The sequence below is a fragment of the Oncorhynchus nerka genome, linkage group LG5 (assembly GCF_034236695.1).
Source record: "Oncorhynchus nerka isolate Pitt River linkage group LG5, Oner_Uvic_2.0, whole genome shotgun sequence".
NCBI classification, from domain to species: domain Eukaryota; kingdom Metazoa; phylum Chordata; class Actinopteri; order Salmoniformes; family Salmonidae; genus Oncorhynchus; species Oncorhynchus nerka.
The window spans coordinates 45,894,736-45,915,699 of record NC_088400.1 but is presented as its reverse complement, the minus strand read 5'-3'; the positions used below and the strand labels follow the sequence as shown (position 1 = coordinate 45,915,699).

Sequence of the window (20,964 nt, the reverse complement as noted above, 5' to 3'; positions counted from 1 at the left end):
TGAACAAAAATATTTAAAGTGTTGGTCCCATGTTTCATGATCTGAAATAAAAGATCCCCCAAATTTTCCATAAGCAACAAAAACATTATTTCTCTAAACATTGAGCATTTCTCCTTTGCCAAGATAATCCATCCACCTAACAGGTGGCATAACAAATCAAAAATCAAATCAAATCTATTTATATAGCCCTTCGTACATCAGCTGATATCTCAAAGTGCTGTACAGAAACCCAGCCTAAAACCCCAAACAGCAAGCAATGCAGGTGTAGAAGCACGGTGGCTAGGAAAAACTCCCTAGGTTTTGGCCTTTCTAGGAAGAAACCTAGAGAGGAACCAGGCTATGTGGGGTGGCCAGTCCTCTTCTGGCTGTGCCGGGTGGAGATAACAGAACATGGCCAAGATTTTCAAATGTTCATAAATGACCAGCATGGTCGAATAATAATAAGACAGAACAGTTGAAACTGGAGCAGCAGCACGGCCAGGTGGACTGGGGACAGCAAGGAGTCATCATGTCAGGTAGTCCTGAGGCATGGTCCTAGGTCTCAGGTCCTCCGAGAGAGAGAAAGAGAGAATTAGAGAGCACACTTAAATTCACACAGGACACCGAATAGGACAGGAGAAGTACTCCAGATATAACTGACCTAAGCCCCCGACACAAACTACTGCAGCATAAATACTGGAGGCTGAGACAGGAGGGGTCAGGAGACACTGTGGCCCCATCAGAGGACACCCCCGGACAGGGCCAAACAGGAAGGATATAACCCCACCCACTTTGCCAAAGCACAGCCCCACACCACTAGAGGGATATCTTCAACCACCAACTTACCATCCTAAGACAAGGCCGAGTATAGCCCACAAAGATCTCTGCCACGGCACAACCCAATGGGGGGGGGGGGGGCGCCAACCCAGACAGGAAGATCACATCAGTGACTCAACCAACTCAAGTGATGTACCCCTCCCAGGGACGGTATGAAGGAGCCCCAGTAAGCCAGTGACTCAGCCCCTGTAATAGGGTTAGAGGCAGAGAATCCCAGTGGAGAGAGGGGAACCGGCCAGGCAGAGACAGCAAGGGCGGTTCCTTGCTCCAGAGCCTTTCCGTTCACCTTCCCACTCCTGGGCCAGACTACACTCAATCATATGACCCACTGAAGAGATGAGTCTTCAGTAATGACTTAAAGGTTGAGACTGAGTTTGCGTCTCTTACATGGTGTTACGAATCCCTTTAGGCCCGACAGTCTAGGGGGGGATGGTAATGAGACCCGTAACATAACTCGTGCAAATTTTAATAGTGACAAAGTAAAAGTGAGAACGAAATAACTACGACAACTGAGATCTACCGTCAAACTCAAGGTTTATTTGTAAACACACGGTAATGGGGGGAGCAGGAAAAGGGGCTGAGCTGGACACAAGGAAAGAAACAACAAGTATAAAATAAAAAAACTAAGCTAGACTAGCCAACTTTAACAGCTAACTAACCAAAAATACAGTGGGTAGTCCGCCCAGTTCTAACTAGTGTATTTAACAAAGTCTACCTACGGGTAGTGTAGGCCCATGGGCGACTTGTCTTGGTTTCCCACCAAACAAACAACATAACCAAAAACAATACTCACAGGTGATGAAAGTGCTATGGAGGTTCTCAAACAAAGGAGAAGTTAATACACAAAGAAAGAGTGAAACCAGACCTACAGACATGGCATTTACAGAGAGAGATTGCGCTCTAGAACTAACAACTGATGGGGTTTTTAAACCAAGGGAAAGGAACTGTGATTGGGTAGGAAACAGGAGGAGGTGTGTCTTCTGATTGATGATTGATTGGTGACTGATTGGGGAGTGATGATTTTCACCTGTGAGGGAAGAAGGAGAGAAAAGAAACACACACAGGATACTTGTATCCATAACACATGGGTAGGCAGACCATTCCATAAAAATGGAGCTCTATAGGAGAAAGCCCTGCCTCCAGCTGTTTGCTTGGAAATTCTAGGGACAATTAGGAGGCCTGCGTCTTGTGACCGTAGCGTACGTGTAGGTATGTACGGCAGGACCAAATCAGAGAGATAGGTAGGAGCAAGCCCATGTAATGCTTTGTAGGTTAGCAGTAAAACCTTGAAATCAGCCCTTGCCTTGACAGAAAGCCAGTGTAGGGAGGCTAGCACTGGAGTAACATGATCACATTTTTTGGTTCTAGTCAGGATTCTAGCAGCCGTATTTAGCACTAACTGAAGTTTATTTAGTGCTTTATCTGGGTAGCCGGAAAGTAGAGCATTGCAGTAGTCTAACCTAGAAGTGACAAAAGCATGGATTAATTCTTCTGCATCATTTTTGGACAGAAAGTTTCTGATTTTTTCAATGTTACGTAGATGGAAAAAAGCTGTCCTTGAAATGGTCTTGATATGTTCTTCAAAAGAGAGATCAGGGTCCAGAGTAATGCCGAGGTCCTTCACAGTTTTATTTGAGATGACTGTACAACCATTAAGATTAATTGTCAGATTCAACGGAAGATCTCTTTGTTTCTTGGGACCTAGCACAAGCATCTCTGTTTTGTCCGAGTTTAAAAGTAGAAAGTTTGCAGCCATCCACTTCCTTATGTCTGAAAAACATGCTTCTAGCGAGGGCAATTTTGGGGCTTCACCATGTTTCATTGAAATGTACAGCTGTGTGTCACCTGCATAGCAGTGAAAGTTAACATTATGTTTTCAAATGACATCCCCAAGTGGTAAAATATATAGTGAAAACAATAGTGGTCTTAAAACGGAACCTTGAGGAACACCGAAATTTACAGTTGATTTGTCAGAGGACAAACCATTCACAAACTGATATCTTTCTGACAGATAAGATCTAAACCAGGCCAGAACTTGTCCGTGTAGACCAATTTGGGTTTCCAATCTCTACAAAAGAATGTGGTGATCGATGGTATCAAAAGCAGCACTAAGGTCTAGGAGCACGAGGACAGATTCAGAGCCTCGGTCTGATGCCATTAAAAGGTCATTTACCACCTTCACAAGTGCAGTCTCAGTGCTATGATGGGGTCTAAAACCAGACTGAAGCATTTCATATACATTGTTTGTCTTCAGGAAGGCAGTGAGTTGCTGCGCAACAGCCTTTTCAAAAAGAATTGAGAGGAATGGTGGATTCGATATAGGCCGATAGTTTTTTATATTTTCTGGGTCAAGATATGGCTTTTTCAAGAGAGGCTTTATTACTGCCACTTTTAGTGAGTTTGGTACACATCCGGTGGATAGAGAGCCGTTTATTATGTTCAACATAGGAGGGCCAAGCACAGGAAGCAGCTCTTTCAGTAGTTTAGTTGGAATAGGGTCCAGTATGCAGCTTGAAGGTTTAGAGGCCATGATTATTTTCATCATTGTGTCAAGAGATATAGTACTAAAACACTTGAGCGTCTCTCTTGATCCTAGGTCCTGGCAGAGTTGTGCAGACTCAGGACAACTGAGCTTTGAAGGAATACGCAGATTTTTAAAGAGGAGTCCGTAATTTGCTTTCTAATAATCATGATCTTTTCCTCAAAGAAGTTTGTGAATTTATCACTGCTGAAGTGAAATCCATCCTCTCTTGGGGAATGCGGCTTTTTAGTTAACTTTGCGACAGTATCAAAAAGGAATTTCAGATTGTTCTTGTTTTCCTCAATTAAGTTAGAAAAATAGGATGATCGAGCAGCAGTAAGGGCTCTTCGGTACTGTCTTTCCAAGCTAGTCGGAAGACTTCCAGTTTGGTGAGGCGCATTTCCGTTCCAATTTTCTGGAAGCTTGCTTCAGAGCTCGGCTATTTTCTGTGTACCAGGGAGCTAGTTTCTTATGAAAAATGTTTTTAGTTTTTAGGGGTGCAACTGCATCTAGGGTATTGCACAAGGTTAAATTGAGTTCCTCAGTTAGGTGGTTAACTGATTTTTGTCCTCTGACATCCTTGGGAAGACAGAGGGAATCTGGAAGGACATCAAGGAATCTTTGTGTTGTCTGTGAATTTATAGCACGACTTTTGATGTTCCTTGGTTGGGGTCTGAGCAGATTATTTGTTGCAATTGCAAACGTAATAAAATGGTGGTCCGATAGTCCAGGATTATGAGGAAAAAAATTAAGATTAAGATTAACATTTATTCCATGGGACACAACTAGGGCCAGAGTATGACTGTGACAGTGAGTGGGTCCAGAGACATGTTGGACAAAACCCACTGAGTCGATGATGGCTCCGAAAACCTTTTGGAGTGGGTCTGTGAACTTTTCCATGTGAATATTAAAGTCACCAAAATTAGAATATTATCTGCTATGACTACAAGGTCCGATAGGAATTCAGGGAACTCAATAAGGAACGCTGTATATGGCCCAGGAGGCCTGTAAACAGTAGCCATAAAAAGTGATTGAGTAGGCTGCATAGATTTCATGACTAGAAGCTCAAAAGACAAAAACGCCATTTGTTGGGGGTTAAATTGAAATTTGTTATCGTAAATGTTAGCAACACCTCCGCCTTTGCGTGATGCCCGGGGATATGGTCACTAGTGTAGCCAGGAGGTGAGGCCTCATTTAACACAGTAAATTCATCAGGCTTGTTTCAGTCCGGCCAATCACATCAAGATTATGATCAGTGATTAGTTAATTGACTATAATTGCCTTTGAAGTAAGGGATCTAACATTAAGTAGCCCTATTTTGAGATGTGAGGTATCATGATCTCTTTCAATAATGACAGGAATGGAGGAGATCTTTATCCTAGTGAGATTGCTTTATCCTAGTGAGATTGCCCAACCTAGGTCGAGGCACAGACACGGTCTCAATGGGGATAGCTGAGCTGACTACACTGACTGTGCTAGTGGCAGACTCCACTATGCTGGCAGGCTGGCTAACAGCCTGCTGCCTGGCCTGCATCCTATTTCATTGTGGAGCTTAGAGCCCTGTCTATGTTGGTAGATAAGATGAGAGCACCCCTCCAGCTAGGATGGAGTCCGTCACTCCTCAGCAGGTCAGGCTTGGTCCTGTTTGTGGGTGAGTCCCAGAAAGAGGGCCAATTATCTACAAATGCTATCTTTTGGGAGGGGCAGAAAACAGTTTTCAACCAGCGATTGAGTTGTGAGACTCTGCTGTAGAGCTCATCACTCCCCCTAACTGGGAGGGGGCCAGAGACAATTACTCGATGCCGACACATCTTTCTAGCTGAATTACACGCTGAAGCTATGTTGCGCTTGGTGATCTCTGACTGTTTCATCCTAACATTGTTGGTGCCGACGTGGATAACAATATCTCTATACTCTCTACACTCGCCAGTTTTAGCTTTAGCCAGCACCATCTTCAGATTAGCCTTAATGTCGGTAGCCCTGCCCCCTGGTAAGATATGATATGATCGCTGGATGATTCGTTGATTCTGGATGATTCGTTTTAAGTCTAATACTGCGGGTAATGGAGTAGCCAATGATTAGAGTTTTCAATTTGTCAGAGCCAATCGTGGGAGGCTTCGGCATCTCAGACCCCGTAACGGGGGGAGTAGAGACCAGAGCAGGCTCGGCCTCTGACTCCGTCTCGCTGCTTAATGGGGAAAACCGGTTGAAAGTTTCTGTAGGCTGAATGAGCGACACCGGTTGAGCATTCCTACAGCATTTCCTTCCGGAAACCGTGAGAAAGTTGTCCGGCTGCGGGACCGTGCGTGGGGATTTATACTAACGTTACTATCTGTACTTACTGGTGGCACAGACGCTGTTTCATCCTTTCCTACACTGACATTACCCTTTCCTAACGATTGTGTCTGAAGCTGGGCTTGTAGCACAGCTATCCTTGCCGTAAGGCGATCGTTCTCCTGTATATTATGAGTACAGCAACTGCAATTAGAAGGCATCATGTTAATGTTACTACTTAGCTTCGGCTGTTGGAGGTCCTGACGAACCATGTCCAGATAAAGCGTCCGGAGTGAAAAAGTTGAGGGAAAAAACAAAAATATAAACGGTAAAAAACGTAAAGTTGTCAGGTAGCAAAATAGGTTGGCAACAAAATGCACAGCAACACGTAAACAAGTCTGCAAGTTGTATCAAGAAGCTGATTAAACAGCATGATCATTACACAGTTGCACATTGTGCTGGGGACAATAAAACGCCATTCTAAAATGTGTAATTCTGTCACACAAAACAATGCCACAGATGTAGCAAGTTTTAAAGGGAGCGTGCAATTGGCATGCTGACTGCAGGAATGTCTACCAGAGCTGTTGCCAGAGAATTTAATGTTGAATTTCTCTCCCAAAACGCATCCAACGTCATTTTAAGAACTTGCCCGAATGTTCAACCAGTCTCACAAACGCAGACCACGTGCATGGGGTTGTGTGGGTGTAACGGATGTGAAACGGCTAGCTAGTTAGCGGTGGTGTGCGCTAAATAGCGTTTCAATCGGTGACGTCACTTGCTCTGAGACCTTGAAGTAGTGGTTCCCCTTGCTCTGCAAGAGCTGCGGCTTTTGTGGAGCGATGGGTAACGATGCTTCGTGGGTGACTGTTGTTGATGTGTGCAGAGGGTCCCTGGTTCGCGCCCGGGTATGGGCGAGGGGACGGTCTAAAGTTATACTGTTACATGGGCATGCGGTTTGCGGCGGTGGGATTATGGTATGGGCAGGCATAAACTACGGACATCGAACACAATTGCATTCTATCGATGGCAATTATAATGGACAGAAATACCGTGATGATATCCTTGAGATCCATTTCTTTTAAGGTGTCTGTGACCAATTCTCAGACATGTGAAATCTATAGATTAGGGCCGAATAACTGTATTTTAATTGACTGATATGAACTGTAAATCAGTGAAATCTTAGAAATTGTTGCATCTTGCATCTTGAAACGTTGGTTGAAGTGAGATGACAACAGTACTGGTTGATTTATTTTTTCAAATCCAATGTATTTTCCATGTTGATTCGACGTCACAATATGTGTGTTCCCAGTGGGTAGGTTCTATTAAACACACTATGTCCCGAACATCATGTGAAATTAGATGGGTTTTCGGGGGTGGCTGTGCAAAAGTAATTTAAATCCTTGTTGTTCTCTCCCTATGTATCCCACTGATACCGGTCAAAGTTTCTTGTTTTCTAACTATTGCTTCTTCCTCCCTCGCTTTCTCTCCTCTCCTCTCCTCTCTTTCTTTGTCTTTGTTTTTGTTTTTCTTCAGACTGGGCTCCTGTAAAGAGGAGATAAAGTCCCCCAGTAGGACAGTCCCCTCCTCGCAGTCGCCGTCTGACTTCCTGGACAAGCTCATGGGGAAAAGGTCTGGCTATGACGCTCGCATCAGACCCAACTTCAAAGGTACGTCAAAAAGTATGTTCAGAAGTAGGCCACAGCTCCCATAAAAAATACTGAAACTTCACTAAATTAATGCAAGCAGACAGCCACCGGTAAAAAAAAAAGTAAGATAGGACTTACCTGTAGAAATGGATAGGAAGCTTGGAACTGCACATTCCATGTGGTTACCTAACTTAGAATTCCATATACCAATGTGATGCATTTTTTGTTAGCCTAGTTCTCTGTTGAAAAGTTAAACAAAGTGATTCATGCCTAGTTTTTCAACTTGTAAAGCGACAGGAGAGACACAGTATTCCGTACTAGAGAGCCACTGGAATCAGTACACACTATTACAGCAGTCGTTCCCCACCATAACCCATCTACAATAGTGTCGTACACATTTCATACTTGGTCAACATCATAGAGGTGACAACAAGACACTCTCCACTTCTTGCACATACAAAAACCAGTGTCATTCAAATATTTAAAAAATTATCTTTCTGAAACCTTTTTACAGCAGGTCAAAACAGTGAAAGGATTATTCCATATACGGAGTGATGGATTTTATTTTGGTTCTTTTTCAGGTCCGCCTGTGAATGTCACCTGCAATATCTTCATCAACAGCTTTGGGTCCATCACAGAAACAACTATGGTGAGAAAACACGTCTGAGAAAAGTCAAATGAGTTCATTGAATTTCCGTAGTCAATTAACGTCCTGGAATTGGAATCCATACATTTTCAAGCTTAATCATTGAATATGTTGCCGACTACTGCTGTCCGGAACAGGTCTCTATTGCAAAAGAGATTCATCTCAGACACAAACCTATAAAAAAAGGGTGAAATGAAATGTTGAAATGAATATGCACATTAAAAAAAATACCATAATTATCCAGGAATCATGATAACCCTAAGCCAGTCTCGTTTTTCAGTATAATCATGAATTACCTCGATAAGGATCATATTTGAGCAGGTTTACACTAGCTAAATCCCAGAATTTACAAAAGAGAAATCTGAACGCTCTCCTCCAGTTAATATAATACCTGTTCCTTCCTAACCTTTGGCCTGCTCAGTATTGGAGCAATTCCCTCACCTCTCTCCCTTTATTTCCTCGAGCCTATCAGAGCAATCTTCAGAGAACAGTGGGTCAGTGATGTTCTGATAATGAACAGTCCACTCTGTAATTAAAATGAAGAATTGGGGAAAGTGCTCTGTCAGTAGATTGTAGCAGTGAGCTGTTAAAATATATTTGGGCCCTGAGGACTTGACCCCAGGTTAGTTCAGCGTGGACAGAGAGGACACTAATGATGTCACTGGATGCTGTGGCCCAGTGTTTGTTGTGCTGTCCTTAGTGTATTTGTGATACCTCATGGGAACGGTTGAAAACTGCCAGGGAAGAACACAGCCAAAGAGTCTCTCATTACCATGAGCATTTACTAGAATGATTTACTTGAATAACTACCGTGACTAAATGAGGACATGTACTTTTTGTCGACCCAATTTCAAAATAGCTGTTAATTTTGCTTCCCACAAAGCTGATATTTGTCATTTCAACAGGCACTGAACAATACTTGGATTAAGCCAGAATCTGGTACCTCAGCCTGCACTACAGTCACCTAAAATAAAGGAAAAACTTGAGTAAATGAGGGGTACAACGTATATTGAAAGCAGGTGCTTCCACACAGGTGTGGTTCCTGAGATAATGAAGCAATTAACATCCCATGCTAACAAGTCTGCTACAGTACACACGTTGCCACCAGCATTGTGTCAATGTGACGTTTTACCTACTACACCAAAAACCTATTGAAATTTACATTTTTTTCCCTCATTATTTTCATTCACAAGGTAGAATGAACACGCGAATCAGCCCTCAAGAATTGAACCTCGGCGATTCTTGAGTTTGGATGCTGCCATTGGACGTGATGCAATGCGGGCAGTGTAGAGACTCTAATGTACTTGTCCTCTTGCTCAGTTGTGCACCAAGGCCTCTCTCTCCTCTTTATATTCTGGTTAGAGTCAGTTTGTGCTTTTCTGTGAAGGGAGTAGTACACAGCATTGTACGCGATCTTCAGTTTCTTGGCAATATTTCGCATGGAATAGCCTTCATTTCTCAGAACAAGAATAGACTGACGAGTTTCAGAAGCAATGTCTTTGTTTCTGGCCATTATAAGCCTGTAATCGAACCCACAAATGATGATGCTCCTACTAGTCTAAAGGCCAGTTTTATTGCTTCTTTAATCAGAACAACAGTTTTCAGCTGTGCTAACATAATTGCAAAAGGATTTTCTAATGATCAATTAGCCTTTCAAAATGATCAACTTGGATTAGCTAACACAACGTGTCGTTGGAACGCAGGAGTGATGGTTGCTGATAATGGGCCTCTGCTATGTAGATATTCCATAAACAATCAGCTGTTTCCAGCTACAATCGTCATTTACAACATTAACAATGTCTACACTGTATTTCAAATCAAATCAAATTTGATTGGTCACATACACATGGTTAGCAGATGTTAATGCGAGCGTAGCGAAATGCTTGTGCTTCTAGTTCTGTCCATGCAGTAATATCTAACAAGTAATCTAACAATTTCACAACAACTACCTTATACACACAAGTGTAAAGGAATGAATAAGAATATGTACATGTAAATATGTGGATGAGCAATGGCCGAATGGCATAGGCAAGATGCAGTAGATGGTATAGTACAGTATATACATATGAGATGAGATGAGTAATGTAGGGTATGTAAACATTATAAAAAGTGGCATTGTTTTAAGTGACTAGTGATACATTTATTACATCCAATTTTGAATTATTAAAGTGATGCCTGTTTAACAGTCTGATGGCCTTGAGATAGAAGCTGTTTTTCAGTCTCTCGGTCCCAGCTTTTATGCACCTGTACTGACCTCACCTTCTGGATGATAGCGGGGTGAACAGTCAGTGGCTCGGGTGGTTGTTGTCCTTGATGATCTTTTTGGCCTTCCTGTGACATCGGGTGGTGTAGGTGTCCTGGAGGGCAGGTAGTTTGCCCCCGGTGATGCGTTGTGCAGACCTCACTACCCTCTGGAGAGCCTTGCGGTTGTGGGCGGAGCAGTTGCCGTACTAGGCGGTTATACAGCCCGACAGGATGCTCTCGATTGTGCATCTGTAAAAGTTTACGGGTGTTTTTGGTGACAAGCCAAATTTCTTCAGTCTCCTGAGTTTGAAGAGGAGCTGTTGCGGCTTCTTCATCACGCTGTCTGTGTGGGTGAAACATTTCAGTTTGTCCGTGATGTGTAAGCCGAGGAACTTAAAAATATTTCTGATCAATTTGATGTTGTTTTAATGGACAAAAAAAAGTTGCTTTTCTTTCAAAAACAAGGACATTTCTAAGTGACCCCAGACTTTTGAATGGTTAAGACCTTTTTTGAAAGAGCACAGTTTGAAAGATATGGCATATAGAAATCAAACAGGATGGACATCAGAAATAGATTGGAGAGGTTGAGAGTAGAGGAAGGACAGGAGTAAAAACAAACAAAATGGAACTATTGTAAAATAGACTGAGTACATAAAATGTATATAGTATGAATAAGCTGGAAATAAAGGCCTACGGTTTGTTGTTCACTAGTTTGCTCCAATTGGGGGAGGGGTTTTAGGGTTGGAGGGTAATAAAGGAAATATATATTTTTGAAGATATTTATTTATATGTATTTATATGTGTATGTACGTGTAGGTATGTATATGTATGTTTATATATATATATATATATATATATATATTTGCAAAAAAATAAATGAGGGACTGGAAGTGATGCAGGCAATTTCATTGACAATCTATCTGCAATATTAAAGATAATCTAGCCCTAAAGGAAATACTAAAAATAAATAATTCAAATCAGTCTGATCAAGATACACATTATTTTCGAAGTATAAATACACCCTACATTTCAAAGAACTAATTGAAAATAAGCTTCCCTTTGTCGCATTGGCTTTTGTTTAATTAACAACAGTAAAGGTTATTCATTTAATCAGACTTCGCACTTCTTAGACAGACTATCATGAACAAAACATGCTAATTAAATAATTGAAACCTGGCAACAGTATCATGGGTCAACCTCGATGTATCTTCTGCAATTCCTCACATCCCATCACCTCGCCTCCTTCTCAACGGCATTCAAGGAGAAGGCCCAAAGTTCATCCCTTCAGACATCTTCTCCTATGCATTTTGAGGAGGAGGCAAGGAATGAGGATGCGATGCGAAGAATCGAGAAAAGATTAATTGAGAAAGAGCCAATGAGTCAATTTCTTGGTCAATCCACAGGACTACAGGCTCAATGTGTTCCTACGGCAAAAATGGAACGATCCCCGATTGGCTTACCAGGAGTACCCGGACAACTCCTTGGACCTGGATCCCTCCATGTTGGACTCCATCTGGAAGCCTGACCTGTTCTTCGCTAACGAGAAGGGGGCTAACTTTCATGAGGTCACCACTGACAACAAACTGCTGCGGATATTCCAAGATGGGAGCGTACTATATAGCATCAGGTGAGCAGAGGCAGTTCGGTCTGTGACCACAGAGGGAGCTATTGAGTTATTCAAGACAATTCTGCCTATGGCCGAAGGGGAAGCTAGTGAGTTATTCAATTCAATTCTGCCTATGGTCAAAGAGGGCGCCAGTGATTTATTCATTACGATAACTTTGATACCAATATACTGTATTAGCCCCTCAACCCATACACTGCTGTGAGTTGATATATCTCTCCTCCATCAACATGCCATATTGATTACAATGGCAGATGTATCCGCTAACAGTCATCATCACACACTAAGTCCAAATACATTTTCGTAGCTACCTCTCTGAGCTAAGGTTAAATTACACATGCAGAGAAGCTTCCAAGGCTCATTCGTCATTGTATTTCTGGGCCTAGTGTTGCACGTTATCGCAGCACAATAGCAATGGCGGCTCCTGCGAGTAGCATAGAGCTGGTGGCTCTCGTCGCTCCTCTGGGCAATGCATTACAGCAGGTAATTACACAGCTTCTCTTCAAAGCCAAACTCCCTAATAGTTCTGTCTCTTCCTCACGGCTCCTTGAAGACTCAATGCGTCAGCGCTGCAATAAATAAAGGGAAGGATGTGTCTACCAATTAGTTTGCTATTACAGCAAAGCCCTGTAACCAAATGGCACCATAACTCATGGCATCCTTTGCAATTTGCCTTTTTTGATCATCGGAGAAAACGCACACAAATCATGCCATAATGTATAGTAGAGTTTATCTAGGGGGTAGGCCATAAATATTGGTACCAACATAGCATTAGATATGTTTTCAATCACATTTCAAAGTCCCTTTGCATCTGTATTTGTATTTATTGAGGACCCCATTAGCTGCTGCCAAGGCAGTCACTTGCTAAATGTCCACATTATTTATTACATGATTCAGTTGAGGCTTAGGGTTTAGTGAATGATTAGTGAATAAAATGCTCTTAGTTTTTGAAATATTTAGGACAAATGTATTCCTTGCCACCCATTCTGAAACTGAAGCTCTTTGTTAAGTGTTGCAGTGATTTCACTCGCTGTAGTAGCTGACATGTAGAGTGTTGAGTCATCCACATACATAGCCGAACTGGCTTTACTTGAGGCCAATGGCATGTCATTAGTAAAGATTGAAAAAAGTAAGGGGCCTAGAAAGTTGCCCTGAGGAATTTCTGATTATACCTGTATTCCTTTGCCTCTTTGTCTTAATTTGTCCCTGTATGTTGTAATTCTCTTCTTTCACGCTCTCCTTTGCTCTTTACCTTCACCTAAAACTTCCCTTCTCTCTTTTCTCTCTCTCTTTCTATCTCAGGCTGACTCTCATCCTGTCCTGCCCTATGGACTTGAAGAATTTCCCCATGGATATTCAGACCTGTACCATGCAGCTTGAAAGCTGTGAGTCTCCTTCTTCCTGATTTTCCTTGTAATTCCCTCCCCTGCCATTTTCACACTGGCTTTTTGTTTATGAATGCAGCGTTTGTTTTTAAGTTGTGAAATTTCTTAAGAGATACAATGCATTACCAAAATGAAGTAAGACACCTGCTCATCGAACATCTCATGCCAAAATCATGGGCATCAACATGGAGTTGGTCCCCCCTTTGCTGCTATAACAGCCTTAACACTCTTCTGGGAAGACTTTCCACTAGATGTTGGAACATTGCCCACGGGGACTTGCTTCCATTCAGCCACAAGAGTATTAGTAAGGTCGGGCACTGATGTTGGGCGATTAGGCCTGGCTCGTAGTCAGCATTCCAACTCATCCCAAAGGCGTTCGATGGGGTTGAGGCCATGGATTTTGTCCGGCCAGTGAAGTTCTTCCGCACTGATCTTGACAAACCATTTATGTATGGCCCTTCGCTTTTTACACGGGGGCATTATCAAGCTGGAACAGGAAAGGGCCTTCGCTAAACTACACATAATTGTCTAGAATGTAATTTTATGCTGTAGCGTTAAGATTTCCCTTCACTGGAATTAAGGTGCCTGGCCTGAACCATGAAAAACAGCCTCAGCAAATTATTCCTCCTTCACCAAACTTTACAGTTGGCACTATGCATTGGGGCAGGTAGCGTTCTCTTGGCATCCACCAAATCCAGATTCATCCATCGGATTGACAAATAGTGAAGCGTGATTCATCACTCCAGAGAACGCGTTTCCACTGCTCCAGGGTCCAATGGCGGCAAGCTTTACACCACACCAGCCGACGCCTGGCATTGCGCATGGTGATCTTAGACTTGTGTGCGGCTGCTTGGCCATGGAAACCCATTTCATGAAGCTCCCAACGAATAGTTATTGTGATGACGTTGCTTGCAGAGGCAGTTTGGAACTCGGCAGTGAGTGTTGCAACCAAGGACGGACAATTTTTATGCACTACACGCTTCAGCACTTGGCAGTCCCATTCTGTGAGCTTGTGTGGCCTACCACGGTGCGGCTGAGCCGTTGTTGCTCCTAGACGTTTCCACTTCACAATAACAGTACTTACAGTTGACTAGGTCAGCTATACCAGGGCAGAAATTTGACAAACTGACTTGTTGGAAAGGTGGCATCCTATGACGGTGCAACATTGAAAGTCACTAAGCTTTTCAATACGGGCCATTCTATTACCAATTTTTGAGATTGCATGGCTGTGTGCTCGATTTTATACATCTGTCAGCAACGGGTGTGGCTGAAATAGCCAAATCCACTCATTTGAAGGGGTGTCCACATACTTTTGTAATATCACCACATATGAGTGACATTGATTGAGATTAAATTCAATGCCTAAATGTGACAGGCTATGTTTTGAGTTGCTGCTTTTATCAAACATACGCAGATGACGGACTTGTGCATACATAAAATGAAAGACGGACTTTCTGACACCGACTTGTGTGATTTAGCGACCCAGCAATACAAAATTACTGGTTAGCTTTGTCAGTGATGTTGTGTAAGGGTAATGCAATTCCTGTGCTGTGTATCAAATGTAGGAATCTATTCATGAAAAATAACAACAGAACAATGTCTAGTCTATAAAGTCTGTGTATAGCATGTCATTCCTTGTTACATAAATAAAATGTAAATGTGAAAAAAAGTATATTTGCTACCCCTTGCCCCAAGTACTGATAGCATCCACAAATCCAATTTTGAGGATATCAATAATGAAACTTTCATTTTGTGTCCCCTTTTATTATATGACCCACCTCTCACCCCCGTAGGTGGCTTAATTCCACCTCTGCCAGGCCAGACAAAATAACTAGCAAGAGGAGAACCAAATGGGAGCAAACCTGGCTCGGAAAACAAAATATTTCTTGCTGGGAGATCCAGCAGCAGGCTTTTGAAATGAATTATATGTCAAGTTGTGTGGTATACCCATATTTCAATGCCAAATATGGTAAAAGATTGATAAATATATTTGTTGTTTGCAATTAAACCTACCCTCCTAAAGTGTGGAGAGCAGCTGAGGAGAGAAATCTGGGCCAATATAGGAAAGCATGCCAGCCAGCAAGTTTACTACCTGACAGGACCATTACAGGAGTCCTAATAATTTTTGATTAAAAGAAGCCCTCCCCTTCGTGTCTCTGAAGGGAACAGCCAGCTCTGTTTTGACAAGTGTTAGTACACCGCCCAGGGTGTGATCACCTTGGCTGCATGGGGAGGACATGTCAGGTTTAACAGGAAGGTTTAACTATCACACGCTATGCCAACTGCCAATGCTGCACATTGAGGGCGAGAGCAAGGAGGGAAAAGAGAGAGGGATATCTTCGGGGTCTGCTAATTCAGAGAATGGAAGTCCAAACCAATGCTGTTTGACAGCCTTAGTCTTGATGCCTTGAGCTCTACTATATATAAATAGTATGTACTGTAGCAATATCCTACATCAAACAATCTTGAAAACCATCATGTGTTCTCGTGACCCAATTTGGTATCCTTAAGTCAGTAAGTAGATGTATAAAGTGTAAATCCACAGGACAGAGTTAGACAGTAAAGCTGAAGCTTGACCAATTCAGACCTCCATCGAAATGTGTTTTTTTTACAGGGACAAGACCCATAAAAACTTAGGTACCCTCAGCTAGGTCATCTCGTCAAATAAATCCAGACAGTGCATCTCATAAATTACACTTTGACCACATACTTTGAATATATTCATTTGATGTTTGACTCCTATTAGTGTGTAACTGGGAAGGAAAAGATAACATTTCGTCACTTTTGTGAAGACATTAATTAATATTCTCCTTGCTTGTTAGGGAAGGATATGTGAATGACACTGAAATCTTCTGGAGCAAGATAATTGTATTTTAGTGGTCATGTTGTTTTCAGGCTGCTGGTAAGGATCAGGGGATAATATCTTGAATAATTTCTGTCTTTGTTACACAGGCCCCAAGGGCCCAGAAAGACATCAGTAGTTTTATTCCAAAATATTAATGCATGCTACGTGCATTTTTAATGGTCTGGTAATCAGACCCCTGTGTGGGGAAATAGAGCTTTCAAAGGTGTGGGAGGATAGACAGGGTTGAGGTGTGTGTGTGCTCGTGTACGCATGCATATTATGTGTATGCATATTAGTGTATGCGCATATGTAGGGCCTTATAAAATCTGTTTAATTTTTTTGCCTGATTCTGTTTAGTTTTTTTCCCAAATCCCATTTCCTCCATTTTGTTTTTCAAATTTTATTCAGGTTTTCACTCTCAAAATCACACTGTTTTAAATAGAAAAACAACCAAATTGGATGTTCCAAGTCCACAACAATGTTTGAACCACATCAAGGAGACCATTTTTTAGGTCTTGGAAAAATTACAGTTTTGGGGTGTAGTTTCCCTTTAATGTTTCAAGTTTTAATGTCACATGCACAAGTACAGTGAAATGCCTTTCTTCCTATCTCTAACCCCAACACTGCAGTAATCAATAACAATGTTATATTAAAAATAATAAGGTAGAACAAAAACACACAAGATATAAAAAAAATTGTAAATAAGAAAAACATGATAAAGTAAGTAAGCAGGGTCAGTTCCAGTACCATATTTACAATGTGCATGGACACTGGATCGATAAAGGTAGATATGTATAAGGGTAAGGTGACTAGTCATCAGGATATATGATAAACAGAGAAGCAGCAGCTTATTTGATGATTGTATGTGAGTGGGTGTGTGGAGAGTCAGCCTAAATGTATGTGCATATTATGTGTATGAGAGCAAATGATTTAGTGAGTGTTTGTATGCGTGTTTGTCAGTGTGCGTAGCTTGTAGGGCCATGTGAGTGTGCATAGAAACAGTGCAAAAATAAGAATAAAATACAAAAGCTCATCTCCATGTAGCCATTTTGTTAGCTATTTAGTTAGCTATTTAGCAGTCTTTATTTGTAAATCGGCATGTGCCGGAACAAAAAGTGAGATTGAGAGGGGGGTCACCTAGGGAGTTTTGAGGTACAAAAACCCCCCACATTTATTATAAAGCATTGCATGCATATCATTGCGTTTGCGTCGTGACATAGAGCAGTAGAGTAGAGGAACTTAAAGAAGTTGCACACATGAGGAACATGGTCCGGAAAAATGTGGCTTTTTATAAACACATTCAATTCTACGTCATTTTAGCTGACTAAAGACTTCAGCAGAATATTTTTTAATACTGCACAAATGATCGAAATGGCAGGCTACTTTGACACTGAAAAAACTGAGAATCTGAGATCAATAAAAACAACCTTGTCTTGAATCCATCAATAGTGTGTCGACACATATTGTAGTCTACAATATGAAGAGGAAATGATAGTCCTAAAAAATGCTTTCCAGTTTCACTGACTCCCCCAATGATTAGCAGTTCACTTGCTGGTGATGACCAACAGGCTCGCGTCATAAGCCTCTCTCTCTCTTGCTTAACTTTGTAAAACAATATTTGGAAGTTGATCAAATATGTTGGTAGCCTACAGAATACAGTCTTCTCTTTTCAGCAGGATACATTTGCTTTCCATCCTGTGTTTTCCCTCAAATATCTTTTAAATGTTGCGAAAGGCATGTTTTGTCTGCATGCTGGTTTTTCACTGACAGATTTGTATTGCGTTCCCAACTGTAGGCTATTCCCTGGTTATTGGGCTACAATCCACAGCTAGGCAATTTGTTTTAAGTAGCTATTGATCCTCTGTGGCTAAAGTATAGGCCTTCTCATGGTGTAGTAGGCTATTCTGAATTATTGAATTTATTTCTGAACAGACAGCAGTAATTCTATAACTTTAGCTAATTTATTTCAATTTATCACGGGGTGCTGCATTTCCCTCAGAACCATTCACGCAATTCTATAAGGAAATAAATGATGAAGTGCAACGCTGGAGAGATGAGAGTTGCAGAATCATGTTTATCAGAGCAGAGAGGGAGAGAGATCGTGGGCCCGTGAAAGGTTCAACAAGTTGTGTGAGGAGTAGGATTGAGCAGATTTATCCATCCCCTTCTCCGGCCGTTGTATTGGGCAGTTCAATGGTGAGAAATGTCTCAGCTCAGAACAGCTGAAGATGGATTTCAAAGAACTGATTGGGTATCTGCTTGACACCAACAAATGCCCCATAATATCTAGCCTTGTCCCCCCCCCCAGTAGACTTTTAACACTCCATAAACGGCTACGAAACTAATGCAGCTCTGTGGGTGTAACATTTGATGGATATTTTGATACCTTCTGGAAACAAATCTTGTTTTATAATGAGGAGGGGGTACACGAAAATCATTTGGGTTCCTGGATCCTTTCACAGCCTTATAAGGCAGTGTTGAGATAATGACTTATCAATGACCCAAGCCCAGCTCAATTAACCCCTACCATTGTGTCGCTGAGTTGCCGTAATGCTTCAGCAAATGTACGTTATCCCAGTGGCTTTGGAAGCCACCATGTAAGTAACCTAAAGTATGTCCCTCTAACTGCCCTAAATGCCTCTGCTGATCCTACTGTTGTAACTTTAATGTGTTACAGAGTTAATGTTTAAGCTAATTCATTGAGAGGTATCTAAAGATATTTCCTTACAGTTATTTACATATGTAATTGTATTGGTTAATATTGAATTACGCTTTTGACTGCAAGTTCCAGAATGCCTTGCAACAGGAATGAGAGAGATAACGCTCCAGTTGTGTGCAGGTGCAAGGTGATTAACTGATTAAGCTGATTTTCCGCTAGCATCTTACCTGCATTGCTCTGTAGAATCTAAAGTTGTTAAATGTAACGTAAACAAGTATTATTACTAAAAGAAGCTTTCATATCAACCCAACGTCCCGAGTCATTACTTTGAAGACAGTTAATCTAAAATCTACAGCTATTGTATGCATTAATCATGTGCCTGATATCTCAAAGTGCTGTACAGATACCCAGCCTAAAACCCCAAACAGCAAGCAATGCAGGTGTAGAAGCACGGTGGCTAGGAAAAACTCCCTAGAAAGGCCAAAACCTAGGAAGAAACCTAGAGAGGAACCAGGCTATGAGGGGTGGCCAGTCCTCTTCTGGCTGTGCCGGGTGGAGATTATAACAGAACATGGCCAAGATGTTCAAATGTTCATAAATGACCAGCATGGTCAAATAATAATAAACACAGTAGTTGTTGAGGGTGCAACAGGTCAGCACCTCAGAAGTAAATGTCAGTTGGCTTTTCATAGCAAATCATTGAGAGTATCTCTACCGCTCCTGCTGCCTCTGGAGAGTTGAAAACAGCAGGTCTGGGACAGGTAGCACGTCCGGTGAACAGGTCATGGTTCCATAGCCGCAGGCAGAACAGTTGAAACTGGAGCAGCAGCATGGCCAGGTGGACTGGGGACAGCAAGGAGTCATCATGCCAGGTAGTCCTGAGGCATGGTCCTAGGGCTCAGGTCCTCCGAGAGAGAGAAAGAAAGAAAGAGAGAATTTAAGAGAATATACTTAAATTCACACGGGACACTGGATAAGACAGGAGAAATACTCCAGATATAACAGACAGACCCTAGCCCCCCGACACAAACTACTACAGCATAAATACTAGAGGCTGAGTCAGGAGGGGTCAGGAGACACTGTGGCCCCATCCGATGACACCCCCAGACAGGGCAAAACAGGCAGGATATAACCCCACACAGCCCCCACACCACTAGAGGGATATCTTCAACCACCAATTTACCATCCTGAGACAAGGCCGAGTATAGCCCGCAAACATCTCCGCCACGGCACAACCCAAGGGGGGGGGGGGGGGCGCCAATCCAGACAGAAAGACCACATCAGTGACTCAACCCACTCAAGTGACGCACCCCTCCTAGGGACGGCATGGAAGAGCACCCGTAAGCAGTGACTCCCAGTGGAGAGAGGGGAACCGGTCAGGCAGAGACAGCAAGTGCGGTACGCTGCTCCAGTGCCTTTCCTTTCACATTCACACTCCTGGGCCAGACTACACTCAATCATAGGACCTACCGAAGAGATGAATCTTCAATAGAGACTTAAAGGTTGAGACTCTCACATGGGTAGGCAGACCATTCCATGGTTTTGGGGCTTCACCATGTTTCATCAATGTACAGCTGTGTGTCATCCGCATAGCAGTGAATGTTAACATTATGTTCTCGAATGACATCCCCAAGAGGTCAAATATATATATATAGTGAAAACAATAGTGGTCCTAAAACGGAAACTTGACGAACAACAAAATTTACAGTTGATATGTCTGAGGACAAACCATCCACAGAGACAAACTGATATCTTTCCGACAGATAAGATCTAAACCAGGCCAGAACTTGTCCATGTAGACCAATTTGGGTTTCCAATCTCTTCAAAAGAATGTGGTGATCGATGGTATCAAAAGCAGCACTAAGGTCTAGGAGCACGAGGACAGATGCAGAGCCTCGGTCTGACGCCATTAAAAGGTCATTTACCACCTTCACAAGTGCAGTTTCAGTGCTATGATGGGGTCTAAAACTAGACTAAAGCCTTTCAAATACAAAAAAATTAGTTTGTCTTCAGGAAGGCAGTGAGTTGCTGCGCAACAGCTTTTTCTAAAAATTTTGAGAGGAATGGGAGATTCGATATAGTAATTAGGTTCCAGTATGCAGCTTGAAGGTTTAGCGGCCATGATTATTTTCATCATTGTGTCAAGAGATATAGTACTAAAACACTTGAGTGTCACCCTTGATCCTAGGTCTTGGCAGAGTTGTGCAGACTCGGGACAACTGAGCGTTGGAGGAATACGCAGATTTAAAGAGGAGTCCGTAATTTGCTTTCTAATGATCATGATCTTTTCCTCAAAGAAGTTCA

At 42.2% G+C, this 20,964-nt stretch overlaps 1 protein-coding gene across 1 annotated transcript in view; it reads left to right on the top strand.

Annotated features, from left to right (window-relative positions):
• Window positions 1-20,964, top strand: part of LOC115129167 (glycine receptor subunit alpha-4-like) — a 106,444-nt gene that overhangs the window by 70,952 nt on the left and 14,528 nt on the right. Inside the window, 4 exon segments of the mRNA XM_065018235.1 lie at window positions 7,145-7,278; window positions 7,839-7,906; window positions 11,551-11,774; window positions 13,074-13,156. Of these exon segments, the coding sequence (XP_064874307.1) occupies window positions 7,145-7,278; window positions 7,839-7,906; window positions 11,551-11,774; window positions 13,074-13,156 (509 nt within the window).